This window comes from Salmo salar, chromosome ssa01, assembly GCF_905237065.1.
Source record: "Salmo salar chromosome ssa01, Ssal_v3.1, whole genome shotgun sequence".
NCBI classification, from domain to species: Eukaryota; Metazoa; Chordata; class Actinopteri; order Salmoniformes; family Salmonidae; genus Salmo; species Salmo salar.
In genome coordinates, this window is record NC_059442.1 from 63,697,910 (window position 1) to 63,717,101 (window position 19,192).

The following is a 19,192-nucleotide window of genomic DNA, read 5'->3' on the forward strand; positions in this document are numbered from 1 at the left end:
GGGGACTCTGGTTTTGCAGGACCAACACTGCCAGGCAGGCTCAGAATCTTGATGGGGGCTGTGCTGCTCTAGAAGGTCTCTGACCGCATTTTGGCTGCAATCAGGCAGCTTACAGCAAGCCCATAAAACAGATAGGGACTTCTCTTTGGTGTCTGGGTCGTTCATGTGGTTGTCTAGGGTATAGGGTTGTGGACCGTTCCATCAAGATAGGACCATAAATAAGTAAATTAGATGTATATATGTTTTTTTTTAATTGTTCCACTATGATAGGACAATAAATACATACATTAGATGTATAATTTATCTTAAAATGCAGTTTCACTGTGATAGGACAATAAATAAACAAATTAGATGTATAATTCATTATAAAATGTATATCCCTCATCTGCATAAAATTGAAAGCTCTCTCACAACCCCTGCTCACAGACATACATTGGTTCTGGGTATGCAACCATTTCCTTTCCCACACACTTAACGCCACGTTTTCCCAAACACCAAAAAACACACACCACACCTTCCATCACAATACATACCCACATTCTTTCTGCTGTGTTTTTATCTCCACTATGTTGAATTAGTACTTTTTGTTCAAATTAGTTATATTTGAAGAATGCTTTTCTTTCTATTTTTTTCTATTATTAAAATCCCTACCATGGCTAGTATTGTGTGTTCCATTATTCACCTCCTCTATGAGAACATTTTTTTATTTTTAGAATAGGCAAGGATGTCATGTTCATTGGAATGATCGGAGCAAGGCGCAGCGTGAGTAGCGTTCCACATATTTTATTAGAAAGTGAAACTAAGCAAAATACAAAAACAATAATGAATAAACGAAATGTGACGACAATGCAACTACACATAAACAATATCCCATTACCCACAGGTGGGTCATACTTAAGTATGATCCCCAATTAGAGACAACGATAACCAGCTGCCTCTTATTGGGAATCACACAAATCATCAAAACATAGAAAATAATAACTAGAAAAAACCCCAGTCACGCCCTGACCTACTCTACCATAGAAAATAAGAGCTCTCTATGGTCAGGACGTAGCAAAGGAGTAGTCTTTTTGTCTCTGAACATTTGGTTATCAATATACAGTTTATCGACCATGAGAGCTACGCATATCCCTTTCAATCTATTTTCCTTTAAGATTGGATACAGAACTTTGCGCCGTTCTGCAATTTCCTTCAGCAATTGATCATTCATGCCTATTTTTGTGCCAGCAAGTCTGTTACCCAGTCTTTTAACCATTATTTTATCTTTAAAGAAAGCAAATTTGGCAATGATTGGGCATTCATACCTCTGCCCTCTCTGTCTGAAACGGTTTACACATTCAAGTTGGATTTTGTCAATAGCTTCGCATGGGATCTGAAGCACTGTAAGGAGGAACTCTAACTCCACATTCATAAACTTGTCCTTCTTTCTCTGAGATACCTGTAAGTACCAGATTTTCTCTCAAGAATCTAGTCTGTATGTCAAGTAAGGCTTCTCTCAAAACGATGTTCTCCTTTTTAAATACATTAACATCGGTTCCAATCTTATTGACTGTCCCTTTTAGCTAGTTTGTATCTTTTTCCAATGTCGCAGCTTTTTCATCACTCATCTCGAGGCTTGCCTTCAACTCTTTTATATCCTTACTGACTAGTTCAAGTATGCCCAGTTTGTCATTTATTGATTTTAACAGATCGGTTTTGACCTTTACCATTCCCGGTGGTGAAAATATTAAATTGTCTGTGTCTGTAGAAGAGTCACGTTTACGTTTTGAGATTGGTTCCCTTGTTTTAATCTCCGTCATGTTTGGGTGTTGCTTGTTTTCATAATATTTGTCAATACATTTCTCTAGTCTTATGATTTGTTTTGTGTTGTTATTCAGATTGAAGGTTATTAACCACTAGTTTGTGAAGTGCTAATATTTAGTCTAATTTACCGATATTGAATATTACGTTTTTATCTTGAGGAAGTCTACACTGTTGTGTTCAGTCCACCAGTCTGAATATGTCTGAATATAAATATGAAATTCTCTGACAACAGCTCTGGTGGACAATCCTACAGTCAGCATGCCAATTGCATGCTCCCTCAAAACGTCAGACATCTGTGGCATTGTGTTGTGTGGCAAAACTACACATTTTAGAGTGGCCTTTTATTGTCCCCAACACATGGTGTACCTGTTTAATGATCTTGCTCTTTAATCCGCTTCTTGATATGCCACACCTGTCAGGTGGATGGATTCTATTAGCAAAGGATACATGCTCACTAACAGGGCTGTAAACAAATTTGTGTCCAAAATATGAGAGAAATAAGCTTTTTGTGCTTATTGGAAAATTTCTGTGATCTTTTATTTCAGCTAAAAACATATAAAAACATAATAAAACATAATATAAAAAAAGTATAATACCACTTTGACTTTATGTGATATTTTGTGTATGCCAGTAACAACACATCTTAATTTAATACATTTTAAATTCAGTCTGTAAAACAACTAAATAAGAGAAAAAGTCAAGGAGTGTGAATACTTTCTGAAGGTACTGTACTTGAGCTTGTGTCCTCAAAAGTGAGTACACCTCAGCAATTTATAACTATTTTTTACCAGAGAGTTGAGGTCCAGACCTTTCTAAAACTATGCAACATTGCCAGTTATTGTTTATGGCCATCTCAAATTATGACGTTTGGGTATATCTATTTAGGCGTAAATCTAAATTTAATCCAATGTTGATCCTGTCAGAGAGTGCTTCCAATACCTCCTCATATTGTTTGTTTTCTTGTTGGTTTCAGGTGAGTTCCAAGTGAATAACCGGACAGGTGTGATCTCCACGGCTAAGCTTCTGGATTATGAGGCTGTTACCAGCTACGTGCTCAGGGTCCAGGCTGACTCCATGGCCGTGGTCAAGGCCCAACTGCGGGTTCCCTCCAAAAGTAAGACGGGGGGTATTGAGCTAGACATAGGGGGCTGGGATGCTACATCAGTTAATCACCTTTCCGGCTAGATACTGTGGTTGACATTTGTATCATGGTCCTAAGAGGTGACACATCAGAGAAATCCTCTTCACCTCACTTATCTCTGCAATTATTGTAATGCAGACCAGGGCACCATGCCGTCTAATTTGTCTTTTTTATTAAAACCTTATTGTGTTCAAATAAACAAAACAGAACAGGGCGGAATTGTCACAGTCCAATTAACATCACTACACACGCAGACACACACATGCACACATGCACACACACACATGTACGCACACACACACACACACACACGTTTAATAAAGCAGAGTCAGTTATTAGAATCAATTTAACCCATAAGAGGTCTATACCCTGTCTAAGCCTGGGGAGAGGTTCTACTAAGCTATATGGAATTGTTTTAAGAAGGTCATACCAAGTATCATTTTGCTATTTGATTTAGAATTTTAAGATCCCTTGAAGTATAAAAAAAATAAAAATAAAAATGTGTTGATGAAAAATGCTATTTGTCATTAGTGCTATTGAATAACAGATTCATTACATGGAACAACAGATAGTCCCCCCAAAAAAATCTAAAATGAAGTTTGTTCTGAAGTATCTGTCCTATATCTTAGAGATATAAGAAAGATCAGGAAACCTAAAAAAAAAAAATATATATATATATATATATATTTAACCCCTTATTTTTGGCCCATTTTTTAACTGGTACAGGAGACCTTCAGACAAGTCTTGTGAGGCCTGTCGGAGTCCTAAAGCAAAACAACTGACATGTACATGTTCGTGAGAGTCTCACCTTTCCACAGAGGGTTGGCTGTTAGTTGGCTGTGCCGACTTCAGACGAGTCCTAAGACCCTTGTGGGGATTGTACAGCAAAACGGAGAACACCGTCGTGTTGGTGAGATCTCATCTTTCCATAGAGGGGCCTAACCATTTGGACGCTACAGATGGTTTTGTGAGAAGACCGATTTTCAGGATGTCTCATGGTCTGACAAACGCCACTCTAGCTCTGTCACCTTTCACCCCAGATGCGGAAGTGCTACATAGGTTGATGCGGTTGATTGAGATGCCTCTATTGCAAAACTAACGTATTTTTTATGGGTATTTTATTATTATGTTGATTATATGGATTTCCGTGGGGGTGCGGACATCGACCTTCGGGGGTTAACACATCTCCCCCCAGCCCCACCACCCCTTTCCTTAAATGAAAATGCACTCGAGCTCATTCTGCCATGGGAGCTTTTCTTTCTAATGGTTTTCTTTATGTACATTTGTGTGTGTGTGTGTGCTGCATTTCTCTCTATGTGGTTGTATTGCTCTACACTTGAAATCATCTGTTTGTGAGGGTTTGCCTTTACTGAAAAGTTACCAATTTCCCAGAAGACCACAACAGATGAGAAAAAGGTGAGAAAGACAGAGCAAAAAGAAAAGGGTAGAGACCTTGCAGTGTGCAGACCTCGCTCCTTTCCCTCCTTTCCCTTTGGCTCTCACACGGTGGTGTTTGTACCTGTGATTTGATGTACTGTGTTTTTGTTTGTCCTATTCCCTCTGCTCATTCTTAGCGCTATGCCACATGACTTTACAATTCTGTGCACTAATGGAAGACAAATTTTCTCTGACAGCACATATTTTTTCCTGAGTGTAGGGTTGTGCTAGGTTTGTACATACTGATTATACACTGTAAAGTTACTGCATGATTGTAGCGGCTTTACTAACACGTTAGTTTTATTAGCTATGTTGACTATGATGTTCCTTTAGCTAATATGGTGACAACAATGTAGGCTGTGTGTAGCAGTTATGATATGTTTTGACATTGAAAGGTTTTTTTGCTTGGTCACATACAGCTGATGTGTTGTGTATTGAGGTCCACAAACGAAGGGAAAAGGTGAGAGGAGGAGAGAGCATAGATGCGAAAAGGAATACAACATGGTTGCTATGAATGTGAACTGTGTTTACATGTGACCAGGGGTGTATTCATTACACCAATTCTGTTGAAAAACATTTCTTAAACAAAAGCAAACGGAAAGAAACGGGGATAAACATACCTCAATTTAACCAATAGAAACTCTCATTTGCAACTTTTGGACTAATGATTACACCCTTGATCAGCTAGATGCAGGCAAGAGTGTGCAAGGCTGTATTGAATGTGTCACTGTCTGTCCATGTGTCACTGTCACCTCAACATTTTCTCTCGACCTGTGTGCACCTACGTTGTAATTCATAGGCTAGGTTGTAGCAACCTCATGAGTGTCATGTAGTAGCCTAAACCTATCAATGTTACATTGAACTGGGTGAATGGAACATGGATGTCACGTCCTGACCCTTGTAAGATGTCATTTTCTATAGTAGAGTAGGTCAGAGCGTGACAGGGGGTGTTTTTGGGTGGTTTTCTTGTTATATGTTTCTATGTTGTTTTTCTAGGTTTCTATTTCTATGTTGGGGTTGTTGGGATGATCTCCAATTAGAGGCAGCCGGTTCTCGTTGTCTCTAATTGGAGATAATTTTTATGTAGGTTTTTTTTCCATTTGTGTTTGTGGGTTGTTAATTTTTGAGTAGTGTTATTTTCTCTGCATCACGGTTTGTTGTTTTGTTGTTACAAGTATTTTGGTGTGTTGCAAACGTTTCACGATATAAATAAATATGTGGAACTACAACCATGCTGCGCGTTGGCCCGATCCTTTGAACAGCCGTGATAATGGATGACAGTCATCCAATATGCTGTAATAGAAATAAGGCCATGCTCATGAAAAACATAATTGTCCTCCCTCGTCTTAAACGGCACTGGCCGCCACTAGTATGGAGTGTGTTCACCCGTACAACAAGCTCTTTTCCTTGAGGACAACCAGGCATAGGAATGGAAATAGAAAAAGGAGCACATATTTTATTATTTATTATAAACTGGAACCTGTGTGTTGGAGTTTTATTTTGTTTTATAAAACTCCCCTTCCCAACCAACACTTATCCTTCTAAACTATGGTATGTACTGTAAAGGATTTAAAATGAAAGTTGTGTGCACTTGCTGCCCTATTTGACTGTGTGACTGTGTCCCTCCTCTAACTCTGCAGCCAACACAGCCAAGGTATATATCGAGGTGCATGATGAGAACGACCACCCGCCTGTCTTCACCAGAAAGTTCTACATCGGTGGTGTGGCTGAAGACGCCAATACCTTCTCCTCTGTGCTGAAGATAAAAGTGAGAAAAGACTTCTGCCCCCCCACATGCACACACATACACACATAAACATACACATGTACTGAAGCTCATGTTGAGAAAGCCGGTAAAATATATTTCTTAATGCTACCCTGCAGTCCTCTGGTTGGTCCAAAATCAATTTATGATTCGAGAGCTTGTGTCGCACGCACGTACTAATTCCATCCCCATCCTCCCTGCAGGTTCCGTTCTGTTTGGTCATGGTTGCACAATTGATCTGATCCAGTCTATGAGCCAACAAGGTGAAAAGTCTGTCAATGTGCCCTTGAGCAAGGCACTTAACCCTAATTTTCTCCAGGGGCGCCATACTTATATGGCAGACCCTTTAAAAAATCTATTGTCACCTATATGGTGTATGTGACAATAAAACATCTATATATACACTACCGTAAGTTTGGGGTCACTTGTTTTCCATGAAAATATACATGAAATGAGTTTCAAAATTACTAAGAAATATAGTCAAGACTTTGACAAGGTTATAAATAATGATTTTTAATTGAAACAATAATTGTGTCCTTCAAACTTTGCTTTCGTCAAAGAATCCTCAATTTTCAGCAATTACAGCCTTGCAGACCTTTGGCATTCTAGTTGTCAATTTCTTGAGGTAATCTGAAGAGATTTCCCCCCATGCTTCCTGAAGCACCTTCCACAAGTTGGATTGGCTTGATGGGCAGCTTTTACATACCATACGGTCAAGCTGCTCCCACAACAGCTCAATAGGGTTGAGATCCGGTCACTGTGCTGGCCACTCCATTATAGACAGAATACCAGCTGACTGCTTCTTCCCTAAATAGTTCTTGCATAGTTTGGAGCTGTGCTTTGGGTCATTGTCCTGTTGTAGGAGGAAATTGGCTCCAATTAAGCAAAATTGTCTCTAATTAAGCGAAATTGGCTCCCTTTTACCCTGTACAAATCTCCCACTTTAACAACACCAAAGCACACCCAGACCATCACATTGCCTCCACCATGCTTGACAGAGGGCATCAAGCACTCCTCCAGCATCTTTTCATTTTTCTGCATCTCACGAATGTTCTTCTTTGTGATCCGAACACCTCAAAGTTAGATTTGTCTGTCCACAACAATTTTTTCCAATCTTCCTCTGTCCAGTGTCTGTGTTCTTTTTCCCATCTTAATCTATTCTTTTTATTGGCCAGTCTGAGATATGGCTTTTTCTTTGCAACTCTGCCTAGAAGGCCAGCATCCTGGAGTCGCCTCTTCACTGTTGACATTGAGACTGGCGTTTTTTGCAGGTACCACTTAATGAAGCTGCAGTTGGGGACTTGTGAGGAGTCTGTTTCTCAAACTAGACATTCTAATGTACTTGTCCTCTTGCTCAGTTGTGCACCGGGGCCTCCCACTCCTCTTTCTATTCTGGTTAGAGCCCGTTTGCGCTGTTCTGTAAAGGGAGAAGTACACAGCGTTGTACGAGATCTTTAGTTTCTTGGCAATTTCTCACATGGTATAGCCTTCATTTCTCAGAACAAGAATAGACTGATGAGTTTCAGAAGAAAGTCCTTTGTTTCTGGCCATTTTGAGCCTGTAATCAAACCCACAAATGCTGATGCTCCAGATACTCAACTAGTCTAAAGATTGTAATTTGTCTGTGTAAACATTTACTGTAGGCCTATTTAAATATTGAGGCAATATTAGGCCCAACATATATGTTGTAATATTACATTTACAGCAATACAATATGCCTCATGGAATCTGTGTCATTATGTTGTATGACAAAACTGCACATTTTAAAGTGGCCTTTTATTGTCCCCAGCACAAGGTGCACCTGGGTAATGATCATGCTGTTTAGTCAGCTTCTTAAAATGCCACACCTGTCAAGTTGATGTATTATCTTGGCAAAGGAGAAATGCTCACTAGCATGGATGTATACCAATTTGTTTACAACATTTGAGAGACATAAGCTTTTTTTTTTGGGGGGGGGCTTTTATTTCAGCTCCTGTCACATGGGACCAACACTTTACATGTTGCGTTTATATTTTTGTAAAGTGTAGAATTTGATCTTAGTCCTGTTTTGATGCTTTGCTTGTTCGATGGTTTAACGTAGGGCATAGCGGGATTTCTTATAAGTTCGCATGAGGGTCCTGGTCCTTGAAAGCGACAGCTAAAGCCTTTAACTCAGTGCGGATATTTCCTCTAATCCATGGCTTCTCATTGAGATATGTACGGTCACTGTGGGGACAACGTCGTTGATGCACTTATTAATGAAGCCGGTTACTGATGTGGTAAACTCATCAATGCCATTGGATGAATCCCGGAACATATTCCAGTCTGTGCTAGTGAAATGGTTCTGTAGTTTAGCATCCACTTCATCCGACCACTTCCATATTGAGCACGTCACTGTTGCTTCCTGTTTGAATTTTGTCTTGTAAACAGGAAGATACAGTTATGGTCAGATTTGCCAAATGGAGGGCGAGGGAGAGCTTTGTATGCATTGCTGCGTGTGGAGTAAAGGTGATCTAGAGTATTTTCGCCTCTAGTTTTACAGATGACATGCTGATAGAAATTTGGTAAGATTTAAGTTTTCCTGCATTAAAATCACCAGCCATTAGGAGCTCCGCCTCTGAATGAGCATTTTGCTTATGGCCCTATACAGCTCGTTGAGTGTGGTTTTAGTGCCGGCATTGGTTGTGGTGGAAAATAGACGGCTACGAAAAATATATAGGAAAACTCTCTTGGTAAATAGTATGGTCTACAGCTTATTATGAGATATTCTAACTCAGGCGAGCACACCTCGAGACTTCCTTATTATTAGATATTGCGCACAAGCTGTTGTTAACAAAAAGACACACACCTCCCACTTGAGCTTGCCCGACGCTGCCGTTCTGTCTTGCCGATTAATAGAAAAACAGCTTGATGTACAGTACCAGTCAAAAGTTTGGACACACCTACAGTGGGGGAAAAAAGTATTTGATCCCCTGCTGATTTTGTACGTTTGCCCACTGATAAAGATATGATCAGTCTATAATTTTAATGGTAGGTTTATTTGAACAGTGAGAGACAGAATAACAGCAAAAATATCCAGAAAAACGCATGTCAAAAATGTTATAAATTAATTTGCATTTTAATGAGGGAAATAAGTATTTGACCCCCTCTCAATCAGAAAGATTACTGGCTCCCGGGTGTCTTTTATACAGGTAACGAGCTGAGATTAGGAGCACACTCTTAAAGGGAGTGCTCCTAACCGCAGCTTGTTACCTGTAAAAAAGACACCTGTCCACAGAAGCAATCAATCAATCAGATTCCAAACTCTCCATCATGGCCAAGACCAAAGAGCTCTCCAAGGATGTCAGGGACAAGATTGTAGACCTACACAAGGCTGTAATGGGCTACAAGACCATCGCCAAGCAGCTTGGTGAGAAGGTGACAACATTTGGTGCGATTATTCACAAATGGAAGAAACACAAAAGAACTGTCAATATCCCTCGGCCTGGGGCTCCATGCAAGATCTCACCTCGTGGGGTTGCAATGATCATGAGAACTGTGAGGAATCAGCCCAGAACTACACGGGAGGATCTTGTCAATGATCTCAAGACAGCTGGGACCATAGTCACCAAGAAAACAATTGGTAACACACTACGCCGTGAAGGACTGAAATCCTGCGGTGCCCGCAAGGTCCCCCTGCTCAAGAATATATATACATGCCCGTCTGAAGTTTGCCAATGAACATCTGAATGATTCAGAGGACAACTGGTGACAGTTTGTGGTCAGATGAGACCAAAATGGAGCTCTTTGGCATCAACTCAACTCGCCGTGTTTGGACCAGGAGGAATGCTGCCTATGAGGGGACAGGACAACTTCACCGCATCCTTTCACGGGGCCATGTACTGTCAAATCTTGGGTGAGAACCTCCTTCCCTCAGCCAGGGCATTGAAAATGGTTCGTGGATGGGTATTCCAGCATGACAATGACCCAAAACACACGGCCAAGGCAACAAAGGAGTGGCTCAAGAAGAAGCACATTAGGTCCTGGAGTGGCCTAGCCAGTCTCCAGACCTTAATCCCATAGAAAATCTGTGGAGGGAGCTGAAGGTTCGAGTTGTCAAACGTCAGCCTCGATACCTTAATGACTTGGAGAAGATCTGCAAAGAGGAGTGGGACAAAATCCCTCCTGAGACAAGAAACGTCTGACCTCTGTGATTGACAAGAAGGGTTTTGCCACCAAGTACTAAGTCATGTTTTGCAGAGGGGTCAAATACTTATTTCCCTCTTTAAAATGCAAATCATTTTATAACATTTTTGACATGCTATTTTCTGGATTTTTTTTGTTGTTATTCTGTCTCACTGTTCAAATAAACCTACCATTAAAATTATAGACTGATAATTTCTTTGTAAATGGTAAATGTACAAAATCAGCAGGGGATCAAATACTTTTTTCCCCCACTACTCATTCAAGGGTTTGTCTTATTTATTTTTTTACTATTTTCTAAATTATAAAATAATAGTGAAGAAATCAAAACTATGAAATAACACATATGGAATCATGTAGTAATCAAAAAAGTGTTCAACTAATCAAAAATATATGTTATATTTGAGATTATTTAAAGTAGCCACCTTTTGCCTTGATGACAGCTTTGCAATCTCTTGGCATTCTCTCAACCAGCTTGATCTGGAATGCTTTTCCAACAATCTTGAAGGAGTTCCCACATATGCTGAGCACTTGTTGGCTGCTTTTCCTTCACTCTGCGGTCCAACTCATCCCAAACCATCTTAATTGGGTTGAGGTCACGTGATTGTGGAGGCCAGGTCTTCTGATGCAGCACTCCATCACTCTCCTTCTTGGTCAAATAGCCCTTACACAGCCTGGAGATATGTTGGGTCATTGTCCTGTTGAAAAACAAATTATAGTCTCACTAAGCGCAAACCAGATGGGATTGCGTATCGCTGCAGTCGGCTTTGGTAGCCATGCTGGTTAAGTGTGCCTTGAATTCCAAATAAATCACAGACATTGTCACCAGCAAAGCACCCACACACCATCACACCTCTTCCTCCATGCTTCACGGTGGAAACCACACATTCGGAGATCATCTATTCACCAACTCTGCATCTCACAAAGACACATCAGTGGGAACAAAACATCTCAAATGTGGATTCATCATACCAAAAGACATATTTTCACTGGTCTAATGTCCATTGCTCATGTTTCTTGGCCCAAGCAAGTCTTTTCTTCTTATTGGTGTCCTTTAGTAGTGGTTTCACACAGTCTCCTCTGAACAGTTGATGTTGAGATGTGTTTGTTACTTGAACTCTGTGAAGCATTTATTTGGGCTGTGGTTTCTTCGCAGCAATTTGACCATGAAGGCCTGATTCAAGAAGTCTCCTCTGAACAGTGTCCCACCCTGATCTGTTTCACCTGTCCTTGTGATTATCTTCACCCTCCTCCAGGTGTCGCCCATCTTCCCCATTATCCCCTGTGTTCTCTGTTTGTCCGTTGCCAGTTCGTCTTGTTTGTCAAATCAACCAGCGTGTTTTGTCTCAGCTCCTGCTTCTCCCCAGTTTCTCTTTTTCTCGCCCGTGGGTTTGACCCTTGCCTTTCCCATTTCTGAGCCCGTCTGCCTGACCACTCTGCCTGACCCTGACCCTGAGCCTGCCTGCCGTGTTGTTCCTTTGCCCCACCTCTGGATTACTGACCTCTGCCAGACCCGAACCTGAGCCTGCCTGCCGTCCTGTACCTTTCCCCCACTACTCTGGTTATCGACCCATGCCTGCCTTGACCTGTCGTTTGCCTGCCCTGTTGTCGTAATAAACATTGTTACTCCAACAGTCTGCATCTTGGTCTTACCTTCAAACCTGATAGTAAGAACTGGCCATGACTGACCCAGTAGACCCGGGCCAGCTGCGCAACGGCGTCTCCACCCAGGGAACCACCATTGGTAGGCACAAGGAATTGCTTTATGGCCTTGTGGAGGGGGTCCAAACGTTGGCTAAACGCCATGACATTTTGCTGTCAAGACCTTGCGCCTGTGCATCGACTACCGGGGTCTCAACAACATAACGTTGAAGAATCGCTACCCCCTACCACTCATCTCCTCGCTATTCGAGCTGCTCCAGGGCGCCACCGTGTTTTCCAAGCTGGATCTATGAAACACCTCCAACCTGGTGCGGATACAGGAAGAGCTCGAGTGGAAGACCGCCTTCAACATGGCCAGCGGTCACTACAAGCATCTAGTCATGCCATTTGGCCTTACCAACGCCCCTGATGTGTTCCAGGCTCTGGTCAATGATGTTCTCCGCGACACCCAAGAACATGCGCTCCACATCCGACAGGTTCTTCAATGCCTCCTGGAGCACCAGCTATTTGTAAAAACAGGGAAGTGCGAGTTCCATCGTTCCATTAACCCTTTTCTGGGTTTCATCATTGCCACAGGAAGTGTGCAAATGGATCCCGGGAAGGTGAGAGCGGTGGTGGATTGGCCCCAGCCTACTTCCAGGCTGCAGCTGAAATGCTTCCTGGGGTTCGTCAACTTCTATCGCCGCTTTATCCGGGGTCACAGCACCCTGGCTTCCCCCTTGTCCACTCACCTCGCCCAAGGTTCCATTCATTGTGGTCTCCAGCTGCTGACCGGCGTTCCCGGGACCTCAAACATTGCTTCACCACAGCTCCATCTTGGTTCATCCGGACCCTTCCCGTCTATTCGTGGTGGATGCTGATGCTTCTGATGTCGGACTCGGGGCAGCTCTGTCCCAGCATTCTGCCTTGGACCTCAAACTACGTCCCCATGCCACCTTTCTCCCACCACTATACCCCCACGGGTACCACCCCGGAGCCCGAGACCATTCGTCCCACCTTGTGCCTGGTGACAGCACTCAACTGGGGTATAGGGAAACAGGTCTTGGAGGTGCAGCAGTCCCAGACAAACCCTGAGGGAGGCCCTGATAATCGGATGTTTGTGCCTGACTCTTCTCCGGGCTGCGGTCCTGGAGTGGGCCCATTCCTCCAGGCTTGCCTGCCACCCAGGCTCCAGTCGGACCCTGGCCTTCGTGCGACAACACTTTTGGTGGCCTAGTATGGTTCCGGATATCACAGCGTTTGTCTCCACCTGCACGGTCTGTGCTCAGAATAAAACTCCTCTGCAAGCTCCGGCTGGTCTTCTGCAACCACTGCCTGTCCCTCACCGTCCCTGGTCCCACATATCCCTGGATTTCATCACGTGTCTCCCCTGTCTGACGGCAACTCTGTCATCCTGACTGTGGTCAGGCCACTCACTTCATTCCTCTCCCCAAACTACCCTCGGCCAAGGAGACGGCCCAGCTCATGGTGCAGCATGTCTTCCGGATCCATGGACTGCCTGTGGACATCAGTTCTCGTCCCTGTTCTGGAAGGCATTCTGCGCCCTCATTGGGTTGTCGGCCAGCCTGTCCTCTGGGTTCCACCCCCAGTCCAATGGCCAGTTGGAGCAAGCCAACTAGGATCTTGAGACTACTCTGCACTGCCTGGTCTCCGCCAACCCCACCTCCTGGATCCAGCAGCTGGTGTGGTACGGGTACGCCCGCAACACCCTTCCCTGCTCTGCCATGGGCCTATCTCCATTTGAGTGTTGCCTGGGGTATCAGCCCCCGCTCTTCCCTAAGCAGGAGGAAGACCTTCTGCCCAGATGTTTGTCCGCCGCTGTCGTCGTATCTGGAGGAGAGCCTTGTCGGCCCTCCTTAAGACCCCCTCCAGGTATTGACGACAAGCGGATTGCCATCGGACCCCCGGTATCGTCTCGGGCAGAAGGTATGGCTATCCACCCGAGATCTGCCCAGCCGAGTGGAATCTTGCAAACTCTCCCCCCAGTTTATGAGCCCATTTCCCATCTCCAAGATTATTAGACCCTCTGCTGTTCGTCTTCTGTTGCCCCGTACCCTTCGTATGCATCCCACCTTTCATGTGTCCAGAGTCAAACCTATGTCTCACAGCCCTTTGTCTTCTGTTTCCTGAGCCCGCCTGCCTGACCACTCTGCCTGACCCTGACCCTGCCTGCTGTCTTGTACTTTTGCCCCACCTCTGGTTTACCGACATCTGCCTGACCAGACCATTTATCAAACCTGATAAACCGTTGACTTTGAGATGTGTCTGTTACTTGAACTCTGTGAAGCATTTATTGGGCAGCAATTTCTGAGGATGGTAAATCTAATGAACTTATCCTCTGCAGCAGAGGTAACTCTGGGCCTTCCCTTCCTGTAGCAGTCTTCATGAGAGCCAGTTTCATCATAGCGTTTGATGGTTTCTGCAACTGCACTTGAAGAAATGTTCAAAGTTCTTGAAATGTTCCATATTCACTGACAGTCATGTCTTAAAGTAATGATGGACTGTCATTTCTCATTGCTTATTTGAGCTGTTCTTGCCATAATATGGACTTGGTCTTTTACCAAATAGGGCTATGTTCTGTATACCACCCCTACCTTGTCACAACACAACTGATTGGCTGAAACGCATTGAGAAGGAAAGAAATTCCACAAATGAACTTTTAACAAGGCACACCTGTTATCCTGTTGGGGATAGGGGGCAGTATTTGCACGGCCAGATAAAAAACGTACCCGATTTAATCTGGTTATTACTACTGCCCAGAAACTAGAATATGCATATAATTATTGGCTTTGGATAGAAAACACCCTAAAGTTTCTAAAGCACATTTTGCAATATTCTGAGTAGATAGCCCGGCCATCACGGCTAGCTATTTTGACACCCACCAAGTTTGGCACTCACCAAACTCAGATTTACTATAAGAAAAATTGGATTACCTTTGCTGTTCTTCGTCAGAATGCACTCCCAGGACTTCTACTTCAACACCCAATGTTGTTTTGGTTCCAAATAATCCATAGTTATATCCAAATAGCTCCGTTTTGTTCGTGCGTTAAAGTCACTATCTGAAGGGTGACGCGCCGGCGCATTTCGTGACAAAAAATTTCAAAATATTCCATTACCGTACTTCGAAGCATGTCAAACGCTGTTTAAAATAAATTTTTATGCGATTTTTCTCGTAAAATAGCGATAATATTCCAACCGGGAGACGTTGTATCCGTTCAAACACTGAAAGAAGAAAATGGAGTCATCACACGCACACGCGCGCCAGTGTCATTGTTCTCAGAAGTACCACTCTCCAAAACCCCTACTGTTATTCGCCCAGAGACTGCAGAGTTATCATTCAACGTTCTGGCGCCTTCTGAGAGCCAATGAAAGCCTTGGAAAATGTCACGTTACAGCAGAGATCCTGTATTTTCGATAAAGAGGTTACAGAAGGCCAAGAAGTGGTCAGACAGGGCACTTCCCATATAGAATCTTCTCAGGTTTTGGCCTGCCATATGAGTTCTGTTATACTCACAGACACCATTCAAACATTTTTAGAAACTTTAGAGTGTTTTCTATCCAAATCTACTAATTATATGCATATTCTAGTTTCTGGGCAGAAGTAGTAACCAGATTAAATCGGGTACGTTTTTTTATCCGGCCGTGAAAATACTGCCCCCTATCCCAAACAGGTTAACCTGTTGGGTCTAGGGGGCAGCATTTGCACGTCTGGATAAAAAAAATGTACCCGATTTAATCTGGTTACTAATCCTACCCAGTAACTAGAATATGCATATACTTATTATATATGGATAGAAAACACTCTAAAGTTTCCAAAACTGTTTGAATGGTGTCTGTGAGTATAACAGAACTCATTTGGCAGGCAAAACCCTGAGACATTTTCTGACAGGAAGTGGATACCTGATGTGTTGTATTGACTTTAAACCTATCCCATTGAAAAACACAGGGGTTTAGGAATATTTTGGCACTTCCTATTGCTTCCACTAGATGTCACCAGCCTTTACAAAGTGTTTTGAGTCTTCTGGAGGGAGATCTGACCGAACAAGAGCCATGGAACGGTGATGTCCCATTAGACACCTGGCGCGCTACTTCATGTTGGGTACCCTCGTTCCAATACGTTATAAAAGAGTATGCATTCGTCCACCTTGAATATTATTCATGTTCTGGTTAAAAAGGCCCTAATGATTTATGCTATACAACGTTTGACATGTTTGAACGAACGGAAATATATTTTTCCCCTCGTTCATGACGAGAAGTCCGGCTGGCTTACATCATGTGCTAACGAGACGGAGATTTTTGGACATAAATGATGAGCTTTTTTGAACAAAACTACATTCGTTATGGACCTGTGATACCTGGAAGTGACATCTGATGAAGAGAATCAAAGGTAATGGATTATTTACATAGTATTTTCGATTTTAGATCTCCCCAACATGACGTCTAGTCTGTATCGCAACGCGTATTTTTCTGGGCGCAGTGCTCAGATTATTGCAAAGTGTGATTTCCCAGTAAGGTTATTTTTAAATCTGGCAAGTTGATTGCGTTCAAGAGATGTAAATCTATAATTCTTTAAATGACAATATAATATTTTACCAATGTTTTCTAATTTTAATTATTTAATTTCTGACGCTGACTTGACTGCCGGTTATTGGAGGGAAACGATTTCCTCAACATCAATGCCATAGTAAAACGCTGTTTTTGTATATAAATATGAACTTGATAGAACTAAAAATGCATGCATTGTCTAACATAATGTCCTAGGAGTGTCATCTGATGGAGATTGTAAAAGGTTAGTGCATCATTTTAGCTGGTTTTATGGTTTTGGTGACCCTGTCTTTGACTTAACAAAACATTACACACAACTCTTGTAAATGTACTGTCCTAACATACTCTAAATTTATGCTTTCGCCGTAAAACCTTTTTGAAATCGTAAAACGTGGTTAGATTAAGGAGATGTTTATCTTTCAAATGGTGTAACATAGTTGTATTTTTGAAAAATTTGAATTTTGACATTTATTTGGATTCAAATTTGCCGCTCTTGAAATGCACCTGCTGTTGATGGAGTGCACCACGGGTGGCACGCTAGCGTCCCACCTAGCCCCAAGAGGTTAATGACTTGGAGAAAATCTGCAAAGAGGTGTGGGACAACATCCCTCCTGAGATTTGTGCAAACCTGGTGGCCAACTACAATAAACGTCTGACCTCTGTGATTGCCAACAAAGGTTTTGCCACCAAGTACTAAGTCATGTTTTCTTATTTCCTTCATTATAATGCAAATCATTTTATAACATTTTTGACATGCGTTTTTCTGGATTTTTTTGTTGTTAATCTGATTTTCACTGTTCAAATAAACCTACCGTTAAAATTACAGACTGATAATTTCTGTGGGCAAACGTACCAAATCAGCAGGAGATCGAATACTATTTTTCCCTCACCTATAGTCTTGAACGGACCTCTTCCAGTTTGTTCTCCAGTGATTGTACTTTTGCCAAAAGAACATAGGGTAAAGGCAGTTTATGTACTGACCTACGTCGTTTTGTCAGTGTGCCCGCAGGTCGGCCTCTCTTACGCAGCCATTTTCTTTTCCAAGTTCCGGGTATTAGGCCCTGTTCCGGCGTGAGCAGTATGTCCTACCCCTCCGACCTGTAGAAGTCAAAATCTTCATCCAATTGAGGTTTGTAATGTCATGATTCTTCCAAGTCCTCAGATCTTCTTGGCAAATGGCTGACGATGACCAGACCCCTCTCACCCACAGAAGGGGAGGGGGACGGGGGCTGGGCCGGTTTTGACACATTAACACTCTCTCATAAATTAGGCAGGAGGGATTCTCCCTCTTGCTCTTCAGTATTGGTAAAGGAATGTCCCTTTGTCTACAGCAGACTTTTGCTGGCAAAACTATAACGTCCAAAAAAAGTGAATATTGGAACAATATTTCTAAGATAGAAATGGTCAGTGGGGATATAAAGAATTATCATGTCACATTGTTTATTATTTTGAAAAATACTCTAACTCGGAAAGTGTACACATTCTATCTGTCAAGTTTACATCCAAATGTTGTATAAAATATATGATTAAGTATGACAGTATTTTTTTACGATAGGAATGTGATTTTAGTTTTCTAATGAGATAATTGTTTTTCATATAAACTATGCAGTGACTAGACATGCCCTGAATGAGGTCAGAGAGAAGTCAGCGTGATGGAACTGCCTTTTCAACCAGAGTGCTTAAAAGGACTGGATAAGAATTAACCTGTCTGGGCGAGGTGGGACGTTTGCGTTCCCAGTGAGTCAGAAGTTTACATACACTCATTTAGTATTTGGTAGCATTGCCTTTAAATTGTTTAACTTGGGTCAAACCTTTCGAGTAGCCTTCCACAAGCTTCCCACAAGTAGTTCGGTGAATTTTGGCCTGTTTCTCCTGACAGAGCTGGTGTAACTGAGTCAGGTTTGTAGGCCTCCTTGCTCGCACACGCTTTTTCAGTTCTGCCCACAATTTTCTATAGGATTGAGTCCGGGGCTTTGTGATGGCCAATCCAATACCTTGACTTTGTTGTCCACCGCTCGGATCCCGTAACCGGGATCAACAGCCAGCAAAAAAATCAGAGCGCCATATTCAAAACCAAGTCTAATAATTTCTGTTTCTCAAACATAGGACTATTTTACACCATTTTATAGATACACTTCTCCTGAATCAAACCACATTGTCTGATTTCAAAAAGGCTTTACAGCGAAAGCAAAATGCAGCACTAACCTTTGACGATCTTCATCAGATGACACTCCTAGGACATCATGTTACACAATACATACATTTTTTGTTCGATAAAGTTCATATTTATATATAAAAACAGCATTTTACATCGGCTCGTGACGTTCAGAATTTTTTTTCCCTCAAATACTGCCGGTGAATCAGCGCCACAATTTACAAAAATACTTGCCATAAACATTGATACAAAATTAAACTGTCATTCAAAGAATTATAGATGAACATCTCCTTTATGCAAACGCTATGAAAGATTTCAAAAAAGCTTCACGAGGAAAGCACTCTTTGCAATAATCTGATTACTGAGCTCAGAAAAATACACTAGGCTATACAGATAGCCACCATCTTGGGGACATCTAAAATCATACATTGCATTAGAAATATTCCCTTACCTTTGATCATCTTCATCAGAAGGCGCTTCCAGGAATCCCAGGTCCACAACAAATGTTGTTTTGTTCAATAAA

General features: G+C 42.2%; 1 protein-coding gene across 1 annotated transcript in view; it reads left to right on the forward strand.

Annotated features, from left to right (window-relative positions):
* LOC106607182 (protocadherin-15) overlaps positions 1-19,192 on the forward strand; it is a 371,077-nt gene that overhangs the window by 299,475 nt on the left and 52,410 nt on the right. Inside the window, exons 25-26 of the mRNA XM_045720950.1 lie at positions 2,777-2,917; positions 6,022-6,149. Coding sequence (XP_045576906.1) covers positions 2,777-2,917; positions 6,022-6,149 — 269 coding nt within the window. The remainder of the gene's footprint in view (positions 1-2,776; positions 2,918-6,021; positions 6,150-19,192) is intronic.